This window comes from Choloepus didactylus, chromosome 10, assembly GCF_015220235.1.
Source record: "Choloepus didactylus isolate mChoDid1 chromosome 10, mChoDid1.pri, whole genome shotgun sequence".
Taxonomy (NCBI): domain Eukaryota; kingdom Metazoa; phylum Chordata; class Mammalia; order Pilosa; family Megalonychidae; genus Choloepus; species Choloepus didactylus.
Genome location: NC_051316.1, coordinates 10262100 through 10277672, shown reverse-complemented (window position 1 = coordinate 10277672; position 15573 = coordinate 10262100). Strand labels below are relative to the sequence as shown.

The window sequence follows — 15573 nt, the reverse complement described above, 5'->3', positions numbered from 1 at the left end:
AGTCTTGCTACTCAAAGGAATTCTACGATAAATCTCCGAAAGCTGCATTATCTCTTGTTAAATTTTTTTGAGGTAAAAAACTGAACTAGGAGTTTTAGAAGTTCTCTTGTGTGCTGTTAAGTTTAGAACATCTCCTGCACGGTCACGTCCTGCCCCGGTATGCCCTGGGTGCTCCCCTTCTGTCACTGGCTCCTTTCCTCGTGGGCGAGGGTGGGCGTGGGGCCAAGTGGGAAATGGGAGTGGAGGCAGGCTGGTTCTCCGGCCCGCCTCCCCGGGGGTGCCTGGCGAGCAGGTGTGGCTGTCCCCAGCTCCTGGGCAGCCACGCGCCTGGAGTCCTCGCCAGGGGTGGGACGCCAGGGGCAGCAGCCCTGCACACCGCGACGCACAGCTGGCAGCCAGGCCCAGTGGTCCTGTTCCCAAACGCAGCCCGCGCAACTCTTCAGGGCACATTGCTAGGACACTGAAGTGTTTCCCATGAAGGGCAAAAGTTGTCGGAAGTAATTATTGCACCAAGCATTGTTTGAGAGGTGTATAGAGGGGAGAGATGAAAATGGTTAAAAACTCTGCCCCCACGTTGTAGGAGGAAAGGTGGAAATAAAAACGGCTAGGTAGTGTGTGAGCATGAGGAAGGCGGCTGGGAGCAGGAGAGGCTGGCGGTCGGGTGGCACGCGCCCAGCCCTGGCGTGCCCACAGCCACCACGCCCTCTGCCCTGCTCCTGGAGGATGCCTGGGGCCTTCCCACTCCAGACTGGCAGGTCTGTATTTGCAAGTTGGATTTTGGATTATATTTTCCCAGAGAAGTTGATATTTTATCTTTTTTTATGTTAACTTTATATGGGATTTATAGTATAATTTGGGGAGCTAACTGGGTTCTGTGGCATTGCTTTCACCAAGCTGACAACCTGAAGACTTCTGTAACGTGAACTTTTAAAATATTGGATGTTGTCAGTTGTGCAGAATGAATTAACAGGGTACGGCACTGTTACGAAGGTGCCTGAAAGTCTCTGTCGGAGGGTTGAGCCTGAAATGTAGGAGGCTGATGTCAGTATTTCTGGAAGCAGAGTTAATTACAGTAAGGGTTGGATAACACAAGAATGACAGCAAATAACGATAATCCTATTGAACAAAACCCAGGCTAAAAGATCGTATTTTGGCAAATATTTTTGTTAAAGTTCATATGTAATATAAATTCTGAAAACATCGGTGTTTTGTAGTAATCAAATTTTTTAAACTGTTCTGTGTTTATGTTTTAATTTTTTCTGACATTTTATTGGCATTTTCAAACATGCAAGAAATGGAAAGAATTATGCAATGAGTGGACACCACCTCGATTCTGCCAGTAGCAAGTTTGTACTTTATCATATGTGACCGCCATTTAGCTAGCTGTATACATCTGTCAGTCCGTTTTATTTTCTGTTGTGTATCAAACTTCAGAAGTCAGGACCCTTCCCCCTAAATACTTCAACTTTTACATATCATTAACTTAAATTTGGGGGGAGGGGCTAAAAATTATAGTGAAATACAGAAATCTTAAGTGTCATTTTAATGAGTTTTGACAACTGTGTTTATTTTTCTGTAGTCTGTTTATGAAAAGAATATCCTCTGAACCATGGTCTCCTGGGCAACCAAGTTTATTCTGTAACTTCTGGGTATATGGTGCTTCTCGTGAAATAAAGTCTCTGTTTAAACCAGTGTGTAAGTTACCTATGAATATGTAACTTACATATTACAACAAACAGCTTTGGTGGTTATTTGTTTTTGAAAGCCTGCCCTACTGTGCTGGGGACATTTTCTAAACCAATTTTTTTTTAAGGCTTAAAATAGCAGGCATGTCTTGAGTTTTTTAAGTGTTATTTCCATCTACAATGCGCACTGTCACATAAAAAGTCAATTGTAGTAAAGATGGTTCCCAGATCCTGGTCAGAGCGGTAGAGCACCAGCCACCTTGAGCCCAGGGGCTGCTCTTCCACCAATGCCGTGTGATCTGGGGGTGAGACGGGTGGTGGTGGGCTTCCTGGCCGCCTTCCCTGGGGGTCCCCCATCCACCTGGAGCCCAGCTCGCGCCCTCCAGTCCCCATAACAACTCTAGCCGCCTTAGACGTTCTCACAGTTCTCGCTAACCTCCTCTTTTCTCAACTCACATTATCTTTAAAATAAAATAGTATCCATTTATGGTAGTGAGTTGTAAAAGTGTAACTACTTTATGAATAGAGAAAGTTAAAGCAGCAGTTGTTGGAAAGGCGTATTCCTTGCAGCCTTGTATTTGAACGGCTGCAGGCAGCTCCATTTGGTTCCTTTTTCCTCATTCTCCTGAAGCTGATTTCACCTCCTTGAAGCCCTGTGATCCCTCACACAGAAATGCCTGGGGCCTCCTCAAAGGAAAGGCTTTCTTCTTGGCAGTGACTCGGCTCACAGACTGGACGAGGTTTAGTATAGATTATACAGAAAGTAATAACTGTATCCTCTAACAGAAAATTTCAGGGTCTTCAAGTAATCGTGCCCTGTGATAAGTTTTTGATTTTCTGTTAGTTTTTGTTTATTTCTAACTGTTTAGTCTTTTTGTTTGCATAGCTAATGCACATACTTATTTAAAACCATAAGATGCTAGATGCTGGATCAACCCCCAGCTCACGACTGCTCTGTGCTCAATGTCCTCAGTATCTCCTTTACCCATTCACCCTCGAGGGATGGAAACCTAGTAGACTATTCCATCCACTTATCTCCATTTTAGCAATTAGCTTTTAAGGAACAGATGGAGAAAGTAGAGAAGTTTAAATGGCAGCCAAGGGGGAGAAGGTGGGAAGAGGGGTGGAAGCCACTATCTTATCAGTGTCCTGCCTTCCCGGTCCAGGATAAATTTTGATAATTTGCCACAACCTTTTTTTTTGGGGGGGGGGGGGGGGCGGTTCTTAAGGAAGTGTGTGTGTATGTTTATTGTTGCTTTATTAATATAAAGACAATATCACAGTATTAATTGGATTTTTAAATTATTTGAATGCCAAAACCCAGTCATGATCTTACCACCTTATTAGAATTCTAGTTCTGTCTTTGCATAATACTTTGCAATCACTTTTGTATAGTTTTTTTAATAACCTTAATCTCTTTTCCGTTGTTCTCATATATTTAAGTGGCAGCATAATATTGATAATAATGAGATTTAGCGAATCTGTAGAAAGGCCTTTGACTTCGGAGTCTATGATTAGTCCATGATTCTGTAACTTACTCAAGGATAGTTCCTGAAACACTCAAATTAGGACATTTAGACCTTTTGAAACCTCCCCCTCCCCTTTTTTCTTTTAGAGAAGTTATGGGTTTACAGAGCAACCATGCATGAAGCACTGGATTCCCCCACCCCACCCCGTCACCACACCTTGCACTGCTGTGCAGCATTTGCTACAATTGGTGATAGCACACTTTATAATTGTACTATTTTTGAAAAAAATTTTAATGTCTTAAAATATTCTTTATTGGACTTACAGTGGATCACGTTTTAACTATACCTGATAGAAAAAATTGAACATTTGATTTTAAAAACGGATTAATTTTAGGAAGAATGACTTTAGTTGGGAGTGGAACCTCAGTACTTGGCTTATTTTTATTCTTGTTATTATGGCACAGGGCACTTCACAGAGCAAGTTTTACCAACACTGCTGCCTTTTAGCGCTTTAAGATATTTATGTTTGTTTGTTTGTCTTGTCATTTCATCATTTTATTTATTTACCCTTTAGATACTTTTTTGAAAAACCATAGTTAGATCCAAGAAGAAAAAGTAGTCATTTTAGATGATTCACTGGAAAGTAAAGTAGAGAGAATGATCTAATCTTAATCTTAAAAATTATGGAGGATTTTTTTCTCCTGAAAATAACATTAAACTAACTGCTTTAGTTAGGTGGAAATGAGTGTAACATTTTCTACATTGTAGATAGTTAAACCATGAAATAAGGTGTCAGGAAAATTGTCTTTTTTGTGCTGCAAGATTTTAGTCATTTTTAATAGCGTGATCGGGCTTGTAGATGGGGGAATGACCTGCCTCTCAGAGCTGGCCAGCTCTCCCAGCCCATGATTTCTTGGTTTCTTGTAAGCTTGCTGCGCATTGGCCTCCTGCTGTGCTGGGCATACATTGAGTAGGGGGTAGCTTCTGCTTCACCGAGTTTCCTGGTCTCTGGTGTAAACGGGGTGTTGAGGGTGGCGGAGGAGATCCTAGAGCCAATCCTGGACTGAACGTAGAAGGCCAGCGTAGTCAGTGCTCTTCTTACCATGTTAATTGTTTGCTTTGTACATTTAATCTCTCCAAAGTGGCTGGCATTTCTGATACTCTAGGCAGCATCGCTGAGGTGATCAAAGACATTTAGGGAGGTACAGTGGCGAGGGCTTTGAGGGATCAGCTAGTCCAAAAAGGGAGGCCCACAGAGGGCTTGTCCTAGCCCTCGCCTTTGGCAGATGGCTGCCCCTGACGTCAGTTACAGGGGAGACTTCCTCGTCCCTGTCCCCACCGCCCTGCCCCTGCCAGGGGGAATGCCGCAGTGTGTGCTTTGCCCCCAGAGACATGGCACTAACTTGAGAGCCATCTCAGTGGCATTTAGTACAACTCAACTTTTCTGTTGTGGTTTCCCGTTGCTCAGTCCTGCCACCAGTTGACCCTCTTCCCCTGTTATATTGTCTGGTTGTTTAAAAAAATTCCATATAGCTGAAACCCTCAGAAGGTGGGAAGGGTGTGCATTACCATTTTTACTATATCAGATTTAATGCATTTTTGTTTCACTGTGGCGCATTTGCACATCATAGATTTTCAGTTCCTACAGAGGAGTTGTTGGATATCTAGGAATATACTTTGGATGTATGTCAACCAACATTTTAGTAGTACTCTGGAGTTCAATATAGTGGAATTTTACCTTCACCAATTACTGACGACCAAAACAAGAAGAAAATGCTTTCCTGGGAAGTGAAAAGCAACTATTCAAATGCAGGGAAAAATTGTTTTTAACATCAGATATACTGCTTTTTTTAAAAAAAGGAAGTTTAATGTGCTCTTGTGCATCTGTAAATTTATACGATAACTTAAAGGTGCATATGTTTTTCCCAAGTGTTTTTTCATTTCATTTGCTTAAGATGTGTTTTCTTAAATGTCTTAGTTTTTGTTTTGTTTTATTTTGTTTTGTTTTTTTTTTAAATCTGAAAGGGAAGTGCCGTCCTTTAGCTCCAGAGTGTGAGAGACTGAGAGAACCGTTCAGGGCTGAGCTCTCATAGCTAGGTCCCCTTCAAGGGTAACACAGTATTTTGGGTTTCTGGGCCCTGAATATGGAATTGGCTTGGCTTTAGGACTCACTGACCCACTTGCTTACATGTGCATTTATTTCCTCAGGTACGGGCTCACCAGCTAGTTTTACCACCTTGCGATGTAGTGATCAAAGCTGTCGCTGACTACGTCCGTAATATTCAGGACACCACTGATTTGGATGCCATAGCTAAAGATGTTTTTCAGCATTCGCAGGTAAAAAAAAACAAAAACGAACAGGTTGACAAGACGAGACTGCATGCTGCTGTCTGCCGGTGTTGGAGTGGGGAGGCACGAGCTGATGGTGTGTGGTCCTGGCCAGACCACAGTGCAGACGCCTCGGGCCGCGGGGGACGGGGTCTTGGGGTACCCTGGCTGCACTGCTGGGTAGCCTGGCAGCCTCAGCCCTCCTTGGGCTGCCCCAGCCTTGCTTCTGGCCTGAGCACAGCGAGGGGGGCTGAGGGGTGAAGCCAAGGTCTCTGCTGCTTCTAGATTCTTTACCATAATTTCATAGCGTCTGTGCTTCTGAATTTCCACTAAGAAGACAAACTGCCTCAAGTAGATCAAGTGGAATTGTGGATCTCTGATTTGTCTGTGTCCTTCAAATGATGGTCAGAGATTTTCTTTTTCTTCTTCTTGTTTTAGGAAAGTAAGGGTTGCAGACAAGTCATTATGAGTAGTATTAGGTGAGGTTTTGTGACTTCCTGTTCCCTCTTTAAAGAGCTACAGCCACTGGGTAGGCCTGTCCCATTTGCAAGATGTGGATATAAAACCTCCAGGCAGGCCAGAGACCCAGAGAAGCTGGATTCAAAGTTCCAAGTCATAGAATCACATCCCAAAACACAGGTCTCCTGGCTGCCAGTTCAGAATTCTATGTTAACTACATTGCTTAAAAAGAATTAATGTTTGATTTGGTTCTTCCATAATAATCTGATGATTTTTCTTCAGGATTTTAATGTCATTTTAAACTCTTTTCTAACTTGAGCTAGATTATTATACATGTGCTGAATTATTAAAAAATGTTAATACCCATGACCAGTGCCATACTAATTTACAAAGGTTTTCCTACATTTATTTCAGTCTAGAACAGATGACAAAGTTATTCGGTTTAAGAGAGCAATTGGATATTATTCAGCGACTAGTAAGCCTATGTCATTTCATCCACCACATTACTTCGGTAAGTAAATGAAGGCCTCTCTGTGATAGATTTGACCATGCAGTAAGCCAAAGAGATTTACATATTCACCCTGTGTATAATATTGTAGGTTTATTCTTTTGAAACAGGATTTTCTACAGTTATGCAGATAGGTGTAGCCACAGTTCATGGGCACATTTAGTAGGAACCCCGGCCGTACTGAGGAGCAGAAGACTTGCAGACTTCTGAAAGTGGAGGGGGAGAAGCGGCCGCTAAGACCAAGGCTGCTGGGCAGTAGGGGATTGGACACTGTGTTGAAATCTGTGTCTCTGCAGTTTCCTCTTAAACACAGGATTCCCTGAGGACATCAGGGTCCTCTAGACTTACAAATGACTTCATAGATGGAGCAGATTTGTATCTCCTTTTCTGTTGCCTTTTTTTGTAAAAGGCCACATATAATTCAGAGATCTGAATTTGGGGAATCTAATGTTTATAAACTGTAGGCCTGTTTATAAGCTGCTTGCAGAGTGAGTATCTCGTGGGTGGTTGTCAAGCACTAAACCATAAGTACCTTCCTCAATCAGATTTACCTCTCTGAGGGTCCAGAGCAGTGCAACCAGGAGAAAATAGTGCAGCCAGCTGTTGTTTAAGTTGCATTGTTTGCTTCCTCTAATCTGTTAACAAAAGGTGTGTTCATGAGATTGTTAGGGCACCTTTATTGGTTCCAGAAGATTAATTCCAGGGTTGAAAATCTCCCCCGCAGTTGTCCTTTACGTGATGGCATTCATCATTTATCCAGACATCTGGTGCCCCTGGTGCTGGGCACTGGGGAGACAGGGGGTGGGGTGAAAGGCAGGGTGCCAGCCTCGGGGGGGGGGGTGGCAAGCAAACATCAGTAATATTGACACAGCACGATAAGATGCTGTGAATCACAGAAGGGGAGACAGGCAGGGCCACTTCCTAAAGAAGCGACTGAGCTAAGTCTTGAAGTACAAATAAAAATTAGGTAGATGAGTGTGGGGAAACGGCATGCCAGAAGGTAGCCAGGAAAGCAGTGGTCTTCAGTGGCTGGCAGTTTGATAAAGGAAGACAGGGACGGCGAGATGGGCCTGTGTGGAGGAGGCAGGGCCTACGGGCCGTCGTCCCCTTCAGCTGCCCCATCCCAGCATGGTTGCAGGGTACTGCAGCAGCTCCTGATAGGGCTCGCCTCTCCTCTCCTGCTCACAACAGCCCTATTAATGTTCTATAAATGTAAATCAGACTGTGCCACCCCCTCACTGGCCCTCTGTTGGCTTCACCCCGCCTGCTCCCCACACTTGCTCCTGCCTGGGCTCTCACCCCTGCTGCCACAGACAGAGCTCTCTTTCCCCCGACTCTGGGTGTTTGGGTGATTTTGACCCCCGAGGTCCCTCCTGGCTTGACTGCTTCTCCTCTGAGGCCCCTCTTGAGCTGCCGGTCTGAATCAGCCAGGGAGCCGTTCTCCAGCACGTCAGCTCCTTCCATCCTCTGCCCTTGTTGGTGACTTCTCTTCACGCCCACCCCTCCTGCCCCCAGGAATATGAGGCCTGAAAGAACAGGACCTTTTCTGTGACGTCACCCTTGTATCCCCGGCGGGTAAATATTTGACTCGATGAATTAATACACCACAGATGTAGTGTATGGGAGTGGATGAGTAGAAGTGTTTAGGATTCCTCTCGGAGAGGGGGAATGAGCTGAGGTGAGAGGTGGGGGCCTGGACCTCGATGTGTCCCCTTGTACCATGAGACATTCGGCATGTGTGTGTTGAGAGGTAAGGGTGTATGCTTGGAAGTCAGGCGGGTGCAGACTCGTCAGCCTCGTGGGTCTTCCTTTATTAAAGTAGGATAATTACATGAAACTTAAAAGAGAGTATATGTCACGTGCCTTCATTGAGTACTTGTTAAGTGGCAGACGCTATGGTTGTTCTTGCAGAAGAATAGCTGGGAAAGGCAGTGAATGATTAAGTGTTGAGAGGAGTTGTCAGAAAGCCTGAAGGAGTTCACGGAAGGTAGTACTTGGCTTCCTTGTGCATCTTTATTGACATTTTGATCCTCATGTAATAATCTTGGTGGCAGTTGTAGTTTAAACATTCTTAATTACAGTGTACTCGGGGAAGGAACCTTTATTCAAGAGATGAGAAATGGAAAATAAGATTATTGAGAAAGACACCAGACTTAAGATTTGGCATTGGTCTGGGGCTACCAAGAACAATTTTGGAGGTATTTTCAAGAGACAAGGTGAGTTTTTGATCAAGTCTGAAGTTTGAGGTAGAGGTGCGAGTGTCTCACATGTAATGGCTCTAGAAAGGGCTTTCGTGTTCTGTTAAATCCTCAGGTGCTCCTGGGGGTGAGTGTTTCCTAGACAGTGTTGAGACTCTTTGAATTCAGTTTCACTTTCACTTTGCCTCCTCAGTGGTTCAGGGAGAGCAGGAGTTTGATTGGTAAAACATTTGGGCTGTTGGAAGGGTTTTCAGGAAGGTTAATGTAGGGCTAGCTCCCTTCTAAGTCCTTTCTCTTAGAAAGCATTTCCTGTGCTTCTAACTGTTGCAGGGAGCTGAACTGCATGACATGGGGACTGACGAAAGTCCAGGCAGAGAAGGGCTAGAGGCGGGAGGTTTGGGAGCAACAGGGGGCTTCAGAAGGCCCATGTGCAGCCAGGAAGGGCTGGGGTGAGCCTGGGGAGAGCCTGAGGCCCGGTGGGGAAGGAAGCTTTATTTCAAGCTACACTCACGATTCGGAACCTCAGATGTGGATTCTTTTAAAAATCACTTTTGTGTTGTGTTGTGTTTTGTTTTCCTAATTAAGATATTAACACTTGCATGCATGGAAAATTCTGATAAGGACAAAGAAACAAAAATAATGTAGAGAGAGCTGTCAGTGATTTCAGCTATCCTTACTACTGGGATGTGTAAACTCAGAAATCTAGAAGAAGCAGTGTGGAGTTGAACATTTAACTTGGCATCCCAAGTTAGAACCCAAAACATGTTTTCCACAAAAATATTTTTATATGTGGCAGCTAAGTGGTAGGTAGTCTTTTGTTCCATGATCTGTCCTGAAGTCCACCTATAATTTAATATTTTATTCTTCAGGAAAATACATTCAGAATTTGGAACAACCAACCTGGACATATAACTTGTTCAATAGAACTTGTGTCTATTGATCATTTTAGAAATTAGAGTCTGTGTAGAGTTGTGAAGGAATTTTGAGAGAATCACACTAGAAGTGCAGAGGCTAGCTATTGGGAATAAAATCGGGTGAGTTTGACCTTAAGCGAAGATTCTGCACCTGGCTGGAATTTTACATTCCGTGCAGGAAGTGTTTTATCAGATCTTCAGTGGTCGTCGAGAGCCTGTATTCTCAAGAAACAGTTTTCTGTTGGTTCGTCCACAGTTGGACTGGCATTTGGGAGTCACTGCTCCCAAATTGGAGAGTCGCCCGCTGGGTTTTACAGGCCCTCCTGGGAGAAGATGGAGTGAGCTCAGTAACTTGTTCCCTCCCTCCCAGGACCCATGTGCCCACCAGCACCGGATGGTGTGGAAATATAGCAGACAGGCGGTGCCCTTGCCCTTACGGAGTGCTGCTGGGCAGGTGGGGAGCACAGACTCTGGGTGACTGAGGAACGCCTAAACAGGAGCCCGAGGGTTAGATTAGGGTATCTGGGCTGATAACTTAATGTTTACGGTGAGAGGCGGTTTAAAGGTTGAGGAGGGCTTTGGTGAGATGATGATATGGGAGGCAGTTCATCCCTGTGGAGGAGAGAGGCGCGCAATGTCCTGAGGTAAGAGGACATGGTGAGGAAGAAAAAGAACTGGCTGGACACAGGCTGCAAGAGGGGACTGGCAGGTGGCGCTTGAGAGGCTGGCATTGGAGTGTCCACGCACAGCGTTGGGTTGGACTTTTCGGACAACAAGAACTCGCTGAGTTAACGTTAAATGATGTTGTGAACTGTTGTACACACAGAGTATTTGTCCAGTTAATGATACAAACCCCAGCAGAGATTACTCGTATGATAGTTGTCTTCTGTTTCTCGCTGGTTGCATCCCCTACCCTGGATCTGTACTGATCATTACCTCACTTTTCTTTATAATTTTGGCCATCCTTATCCCTGACTACTATGTAATTGCATTTTGTCTGATATTTATGGAATCGAATGGCAAGTGTTGTGTTTTAGCCCACCACTCATATTGTTGGGATTCACTCGTGTTGATGTAGGTAGCGGTAGTTCATTTTTACTGCTCTCTAGCATTCCATTGTGTTATTATGTATTGATCCATTCTACTGATGGAAAATCAGGCTGTTTCCAGACTTTTGCCATTACAGACTCTTATATGCAATCTGATACACAAGCAGAAGAGTTTCTCAAAAATAAGTAACTGGGAGTGGGATTTCAGGTGGAGTTGTAGAATATGTCCTGCTAGTGCCATGCCGCTTTCCATTGTGGACATGCCGGTTTTTCTTTCCCACCAGAAGTGGGTGGGCACTCTTTTCTTTTGTCTGGTTGTTATGACATCGTATCCCAAATGGTTTTAATTTTCATTCCCTCATTACTAGTGTTTCCTCCAGGGTAAAATGCCCCTTCATGTGGTTTGCCTGGTTTTCTACTGGGTGGTTTGCCTTTTTTATATTGATTCATAGGAGTGCTTTATGCATGTTGGATGCTAATCTTTCCTCAGTCATACGGCTGCAAATACTTTCTCCCACTTTGTGGCCTTCTTTCTCTATATATGATGTTCTTTGATCTAGAGTTCTTACTTTTAATTTCAGATACATAGATTTTTTCCTTTATTGTTTGCACCATTAAGTCCTGTGTGTATGGATGAAACGAGTATCCTGTCCGATGCGTACTTGAAAACACCAGAGTGGAAGGAGGGAGGGAGGGTGGGGTGGGGGTGAGTCAGGGTGGGACGGCCTGAAGGGGCCGGTGGGCTCGCTGGGCATTTCCCTGCACCTTGTGTGTGTTTACCGTGCCCATAAAAGGAAGCATTCTCCCCTAGTCTGAGGTGATACACCCATCTTATATTTTCTTCTGACAGTTTTCTTTGTGGTTTGGCCTTTCCTGTATAATTCTAAGTCTCCCTGGGATTGAATTCTGTGTCTGGAGGGAGTAGGCATCCAGTGTCCTGTTTGCCTGCGTGGACAGTCTGTTTACTGAATGGGTTTGTCCTCGGCACCCACTTCTCCATCATCCCGTTCTGTCGTGAAACAAGTCTCTAGCTGTGGGTCTGTTTCTGAACTGCTCTGTTGGATTTCTGATGATCCTTGTGCCGGTTTCACATGTAATTACTATAGCCCAGTAGTAATGCTGGTATCTGGTCGGACACATCTTCCACCTGGTGTTTCTTCAAGGGATCTCTGCTATTCTTGGCCCCTTTAACTCTTCTTGTAAATTTTAGAATCCTTGTTGGGGTTTTTATAGGAATTGCACTGAAGCTATAGGTCAGTTTGGAGAGACTAGATATCTTTAATATTAAGTGTATTCAAGAACATATTTTTTTCCTCTATTAATCTCAGTTGTCTGTAATGTCTTTTAATAAACTTTACTGATTTTCTGCATATATTGCTAAGTAGTTAATGAGGGCTCCTTTCAAGTACAGGCAGTTCATTTTATTGCACGTCACAGATATTACTTTTTTTTTTTTTAAACAGATTGAAGGTTTGTGGCAGCCCTGTGTCAAGCACGGCTATTGGTGCTCTATTTCCACAGCCTCTGCTCGCTGCATGTCTGGCACACTTTAATTAAGGTGTACATGTTTTTTTTAGACGTAATGCAAATACACACTTAGTGGACTGCAGTCTAGTGTGAACACAATTTTATATACACTGGGAAACCAAAAAATTCGTGTGAGTTGCTTTATTGCGATACTCTTGTTATTGGGATGTTCTGGAACTGAACCCACAGTATCTCTGGGATACGTCTGTAGCATCTTTTCTTAAATTATATTTTCAAACTGCTTGTGTTCAGAACCCATATGACTTTTGCAAAGTAATTTTATATGAAACAGCTTTGCTCAATTCTTGGTAATTTTCATAATTGACTGTAAAGTCCTTTGTATTTTGTAATAGGTGGTTAAATCTGTACTTTTGTATCTTCCTTTTCAGTCCTCATGACTTACTGACCTGGCTCTGACTCAACACAGAATTTAATAGGAGACTGTGGTGGTAGAGATTCTAGTCTAGTTCTTTATCTTGAGGGGAAAGCTTTTTCAACCCTTCACCGGTGTTTCTAGTGTTATTTCCCCATTTCCACATTTAAGGAAGTGTCCTCGTTAAAGAGCTCTGATCCGGGGAGTGGGGTGCGCAGAGGTGCGTCCTGTCTCCTCCGGCTGTGAAGTGCAGAGTGGACGTAGGAAAGTGGGACAGGATGCCCTGGCAGCGGTCCAGGCAGGGGGGCTGTGGGTGTGGACGGTGGAGTGCATTGGACAGACTGGGGGTTGGGTAGAGTGACTGATGTTTAGGGGCAGCTGAGCGGAGAGAGAGATCTGGAATGGTGACAGCGTGGGTAATGGTGCCATTAGGGAGATGAGAATATGGGAGGACAGTCTGGGGCCCTGGTGGAGGTGTGAAAAGAGCAGCTGGATCTGCAGGTCAGGAGCCGAGTGGAGGCCCTCAGCTGGAATCAGATTCGTGCTTCCTTGGTGAGTCGGTGTTGCTTGGAACTGGGCGGTGGGTGGGGATGGAAGGAGTATCCCAGGTAGGGGAAGTGAAGCCGGCAGAGTAGGGGAACCTAGGAGACAGTGTGCGGTGTGGCGAGAGCCAAGGGGAGATGGTGTTTGGGGAGCAGAGCCGTCTCCGTGTGGGCTTCTGCTGAGAGTTGGGCAGGTGTGGGCCGCAAGTTGTGAGACTGAGTGTTGGTGAGAGAGCAGAAGTAAGGCCTCCGTGACTCCTCCCTCTCCCAGTTTTCTGCGGGTGGGTGGTTGATCCTCAGGCAGCAGATCACAGAAAAAATAGCTGTCAGCTTTCCCCTTGTTCAGTACAGAAAGTACAGAAGAAGATAGGCCGGGTGGCAAGTACGCCCGTCCTCAGGCCATAGAGGAAACTGACAGGTTCAGGTTCGCCTGGAAGGCGGATGCTGGGAGGGAGAGGTCAGGCAGACAGAAGTGGGGTGACCGCGGCCCACAGCCCCCAGGAGGTGGAAGCGAGTGGGCCTGTGCCCTTGTGGTGGCTGCAGAGGGCTGGGGGGCCTCTCCGCATAACAGAGGCCCACAGGCCGAGGTCGGGCCAGAAAGGCTCTCGTCCAGCCCCGGTGGTCCCCCGCTCACCCGTGAGCAGTCTGGGCAGAACCAGGTCAGCAAGCACAGGCCCGGGGGTGGCAGCGTGGTGGGAAAATCACCTGGGCAGGTGAGGGAGAGCTTCTGCAGAGGGCTGAGTGGAGGTGCGCAGGGAGCAGACTCCACAGTGAGGACCTCCGGGCCGCAGGGGCTCAAGGAGCATGTCGCCTTGGCGGGCTGGTCCTGGGTCGGGGGGTGGGATCAGTGTTGGGGAGGCTGCCTGTAAGAGGAAAGCATGCATGGTTCGTGGGCCTTAGCTCTGGACTGTGCTCATGGGTAGAATTATCCCTGCTTTGCTCTAGGGCATCATCCCTCTCTAACGCCAGAAAAAGCACTCGTGTTGCTGGGTATGGCAGTTAGGTTTGGATAGAGTGCACAGTAAATAAATACTGCACAGTGCTCACAAATGTCTTCTTTTATATGGACCAGGCAGCGTCTTTTATATCTCACCAAAACCTAGGTCTCTCTGTGACTCTGTTTGCTTTAGATGGCTGTTAGCACTTTTCTTGTGGGTGAAATATAGCTGCTCCTCAACAGCCTGGCCACAAGAACATGGGGGGAGGCGTAGAGGGTTCACCCTCTGAAGAGGCGGCGCGTGTGTCCAGTATGGTATCAGCTACCTGCAGATGCAGCTCCCCTCCCGGAGAAACCGGGGTGAGCTCCTCCAGGACCCAGATCAGAACCACGCCTGTCCAGGGGGCCGGGGCCGACTCTGGGAAGCAGGGCAGGGGCGACGCCATCGGAAAGAACCCATTGCGCAGTCTGCCCGGACGGGGGTGCTGTTCTAACCCAAGGGTGGCATGCACGCTGGGAACAATGTGAAGGTGAGAGAGAACTGTATGTGCAGTGCCACCCAGGGTGGGGCGGCTCGTTTGGCAAGGCTCAGGAGCACCCAGGGCCACGCAGATGGTTGTCGCTCGCTGTCCAGCCGCTTCAGACTCCTCTGTGGCTGCCCTTGTCCCTGGGCTCCTGGGGTTGCAGATGCGAGCAGGTGCAGGGAAGTACCTCAGCTCCTCTCCATCTGATGGCAGGTGAGGAGGCGCCCCTGGGTTCGATCCTGCACCCCCTGCTCTCCTCCCACTTCCAAGGGCCAACTCGCCATACTTCTGGGTCTTTCGTAAATGGGGTCCTGTTGTCCACACTACTTAGAAACGGGCCTTTTTGCCACCCAACAGTACACCTTGGAGGATTTTCCATGTCACTTCATGTGGGTTTGCCTTATTTCTTTCCGACTGCCTGATATTCCCCAGTGTGGATATACCAAAATGCATTTAACCATGTCCCTCTTTTCTTCTTCTAGAAGATTTTGAAGCTATAATTTTTTTGCTGTTATAATGATCACTTTTTAAACATTTTATTGTCACCAAGTATTTGATACAGTACTGTTGCTGTAATTTTACTAATAATTGTTTTAAAATTGACATTGTTTTAAAATTTATGTTCAAAAGGGGGAGAAGAAAAGTAACAGAATAAGGTTACAGTGGCTAAGAGATGTCATATAGAGTTGAGAGGCTGTCCTGGAGGTTATGCAAGCTCCAGCCAGACATCCCAAAAGCCCACAGTAGGCCAAGCCCTGACCATCAGTAGTCCTGAAATACCTCAGTACCTGTCTGAGACACTATGAAAGTTTCACTTATTGAGTTCATCTCAGAAACTTAAATCCTCCAGAGTGTTCCTCTGCCAGACAAGTCCTAAACCCAGAGGCAATAGCCTCTTTAAGAGCAACAACCAGATGCAGCCCCCTCCCTAATGTCGACACCCCTTTTCAATCTGAGCAAGTTAGGGTGGTCACTGCCTAGACATCCCTGAAGATCAAGACAGTGATTAAATGAAAAGAAAGGGTAGCAACAGACAAGGCAGGATTTAACAAAGGATACA

At 45.8% G+C, this 15573-nt stretch overlaps 1 protein-coding gene across 4 annotated transcripts in view; it reads left to right on the top strand.

The window, feature by feature from the left end:
- Positions 1–15573, top strand: part of FAM120A (family with sequence similarity 120A) — a 127836-nt gene that overhangs the window by 50127 nt on the left and 62136 nt on the right. For all 4 annotated transcript variants that reach the window (XM_037798601.1, XM_037798600.1, XM_037798602.1 and 1 more), the window contains exons 4-5: positions 5363–5491; positions 6356–6452. In XM_037798601.1, the coding sequence (XP_037654529.1) occupies positions 5363–5491; positions 6356–6452 (226 nt within the window). The remainder of the gene's footprint in view (positions 1–5362; positions 5492–6355; positions 6453–15573) is intronic.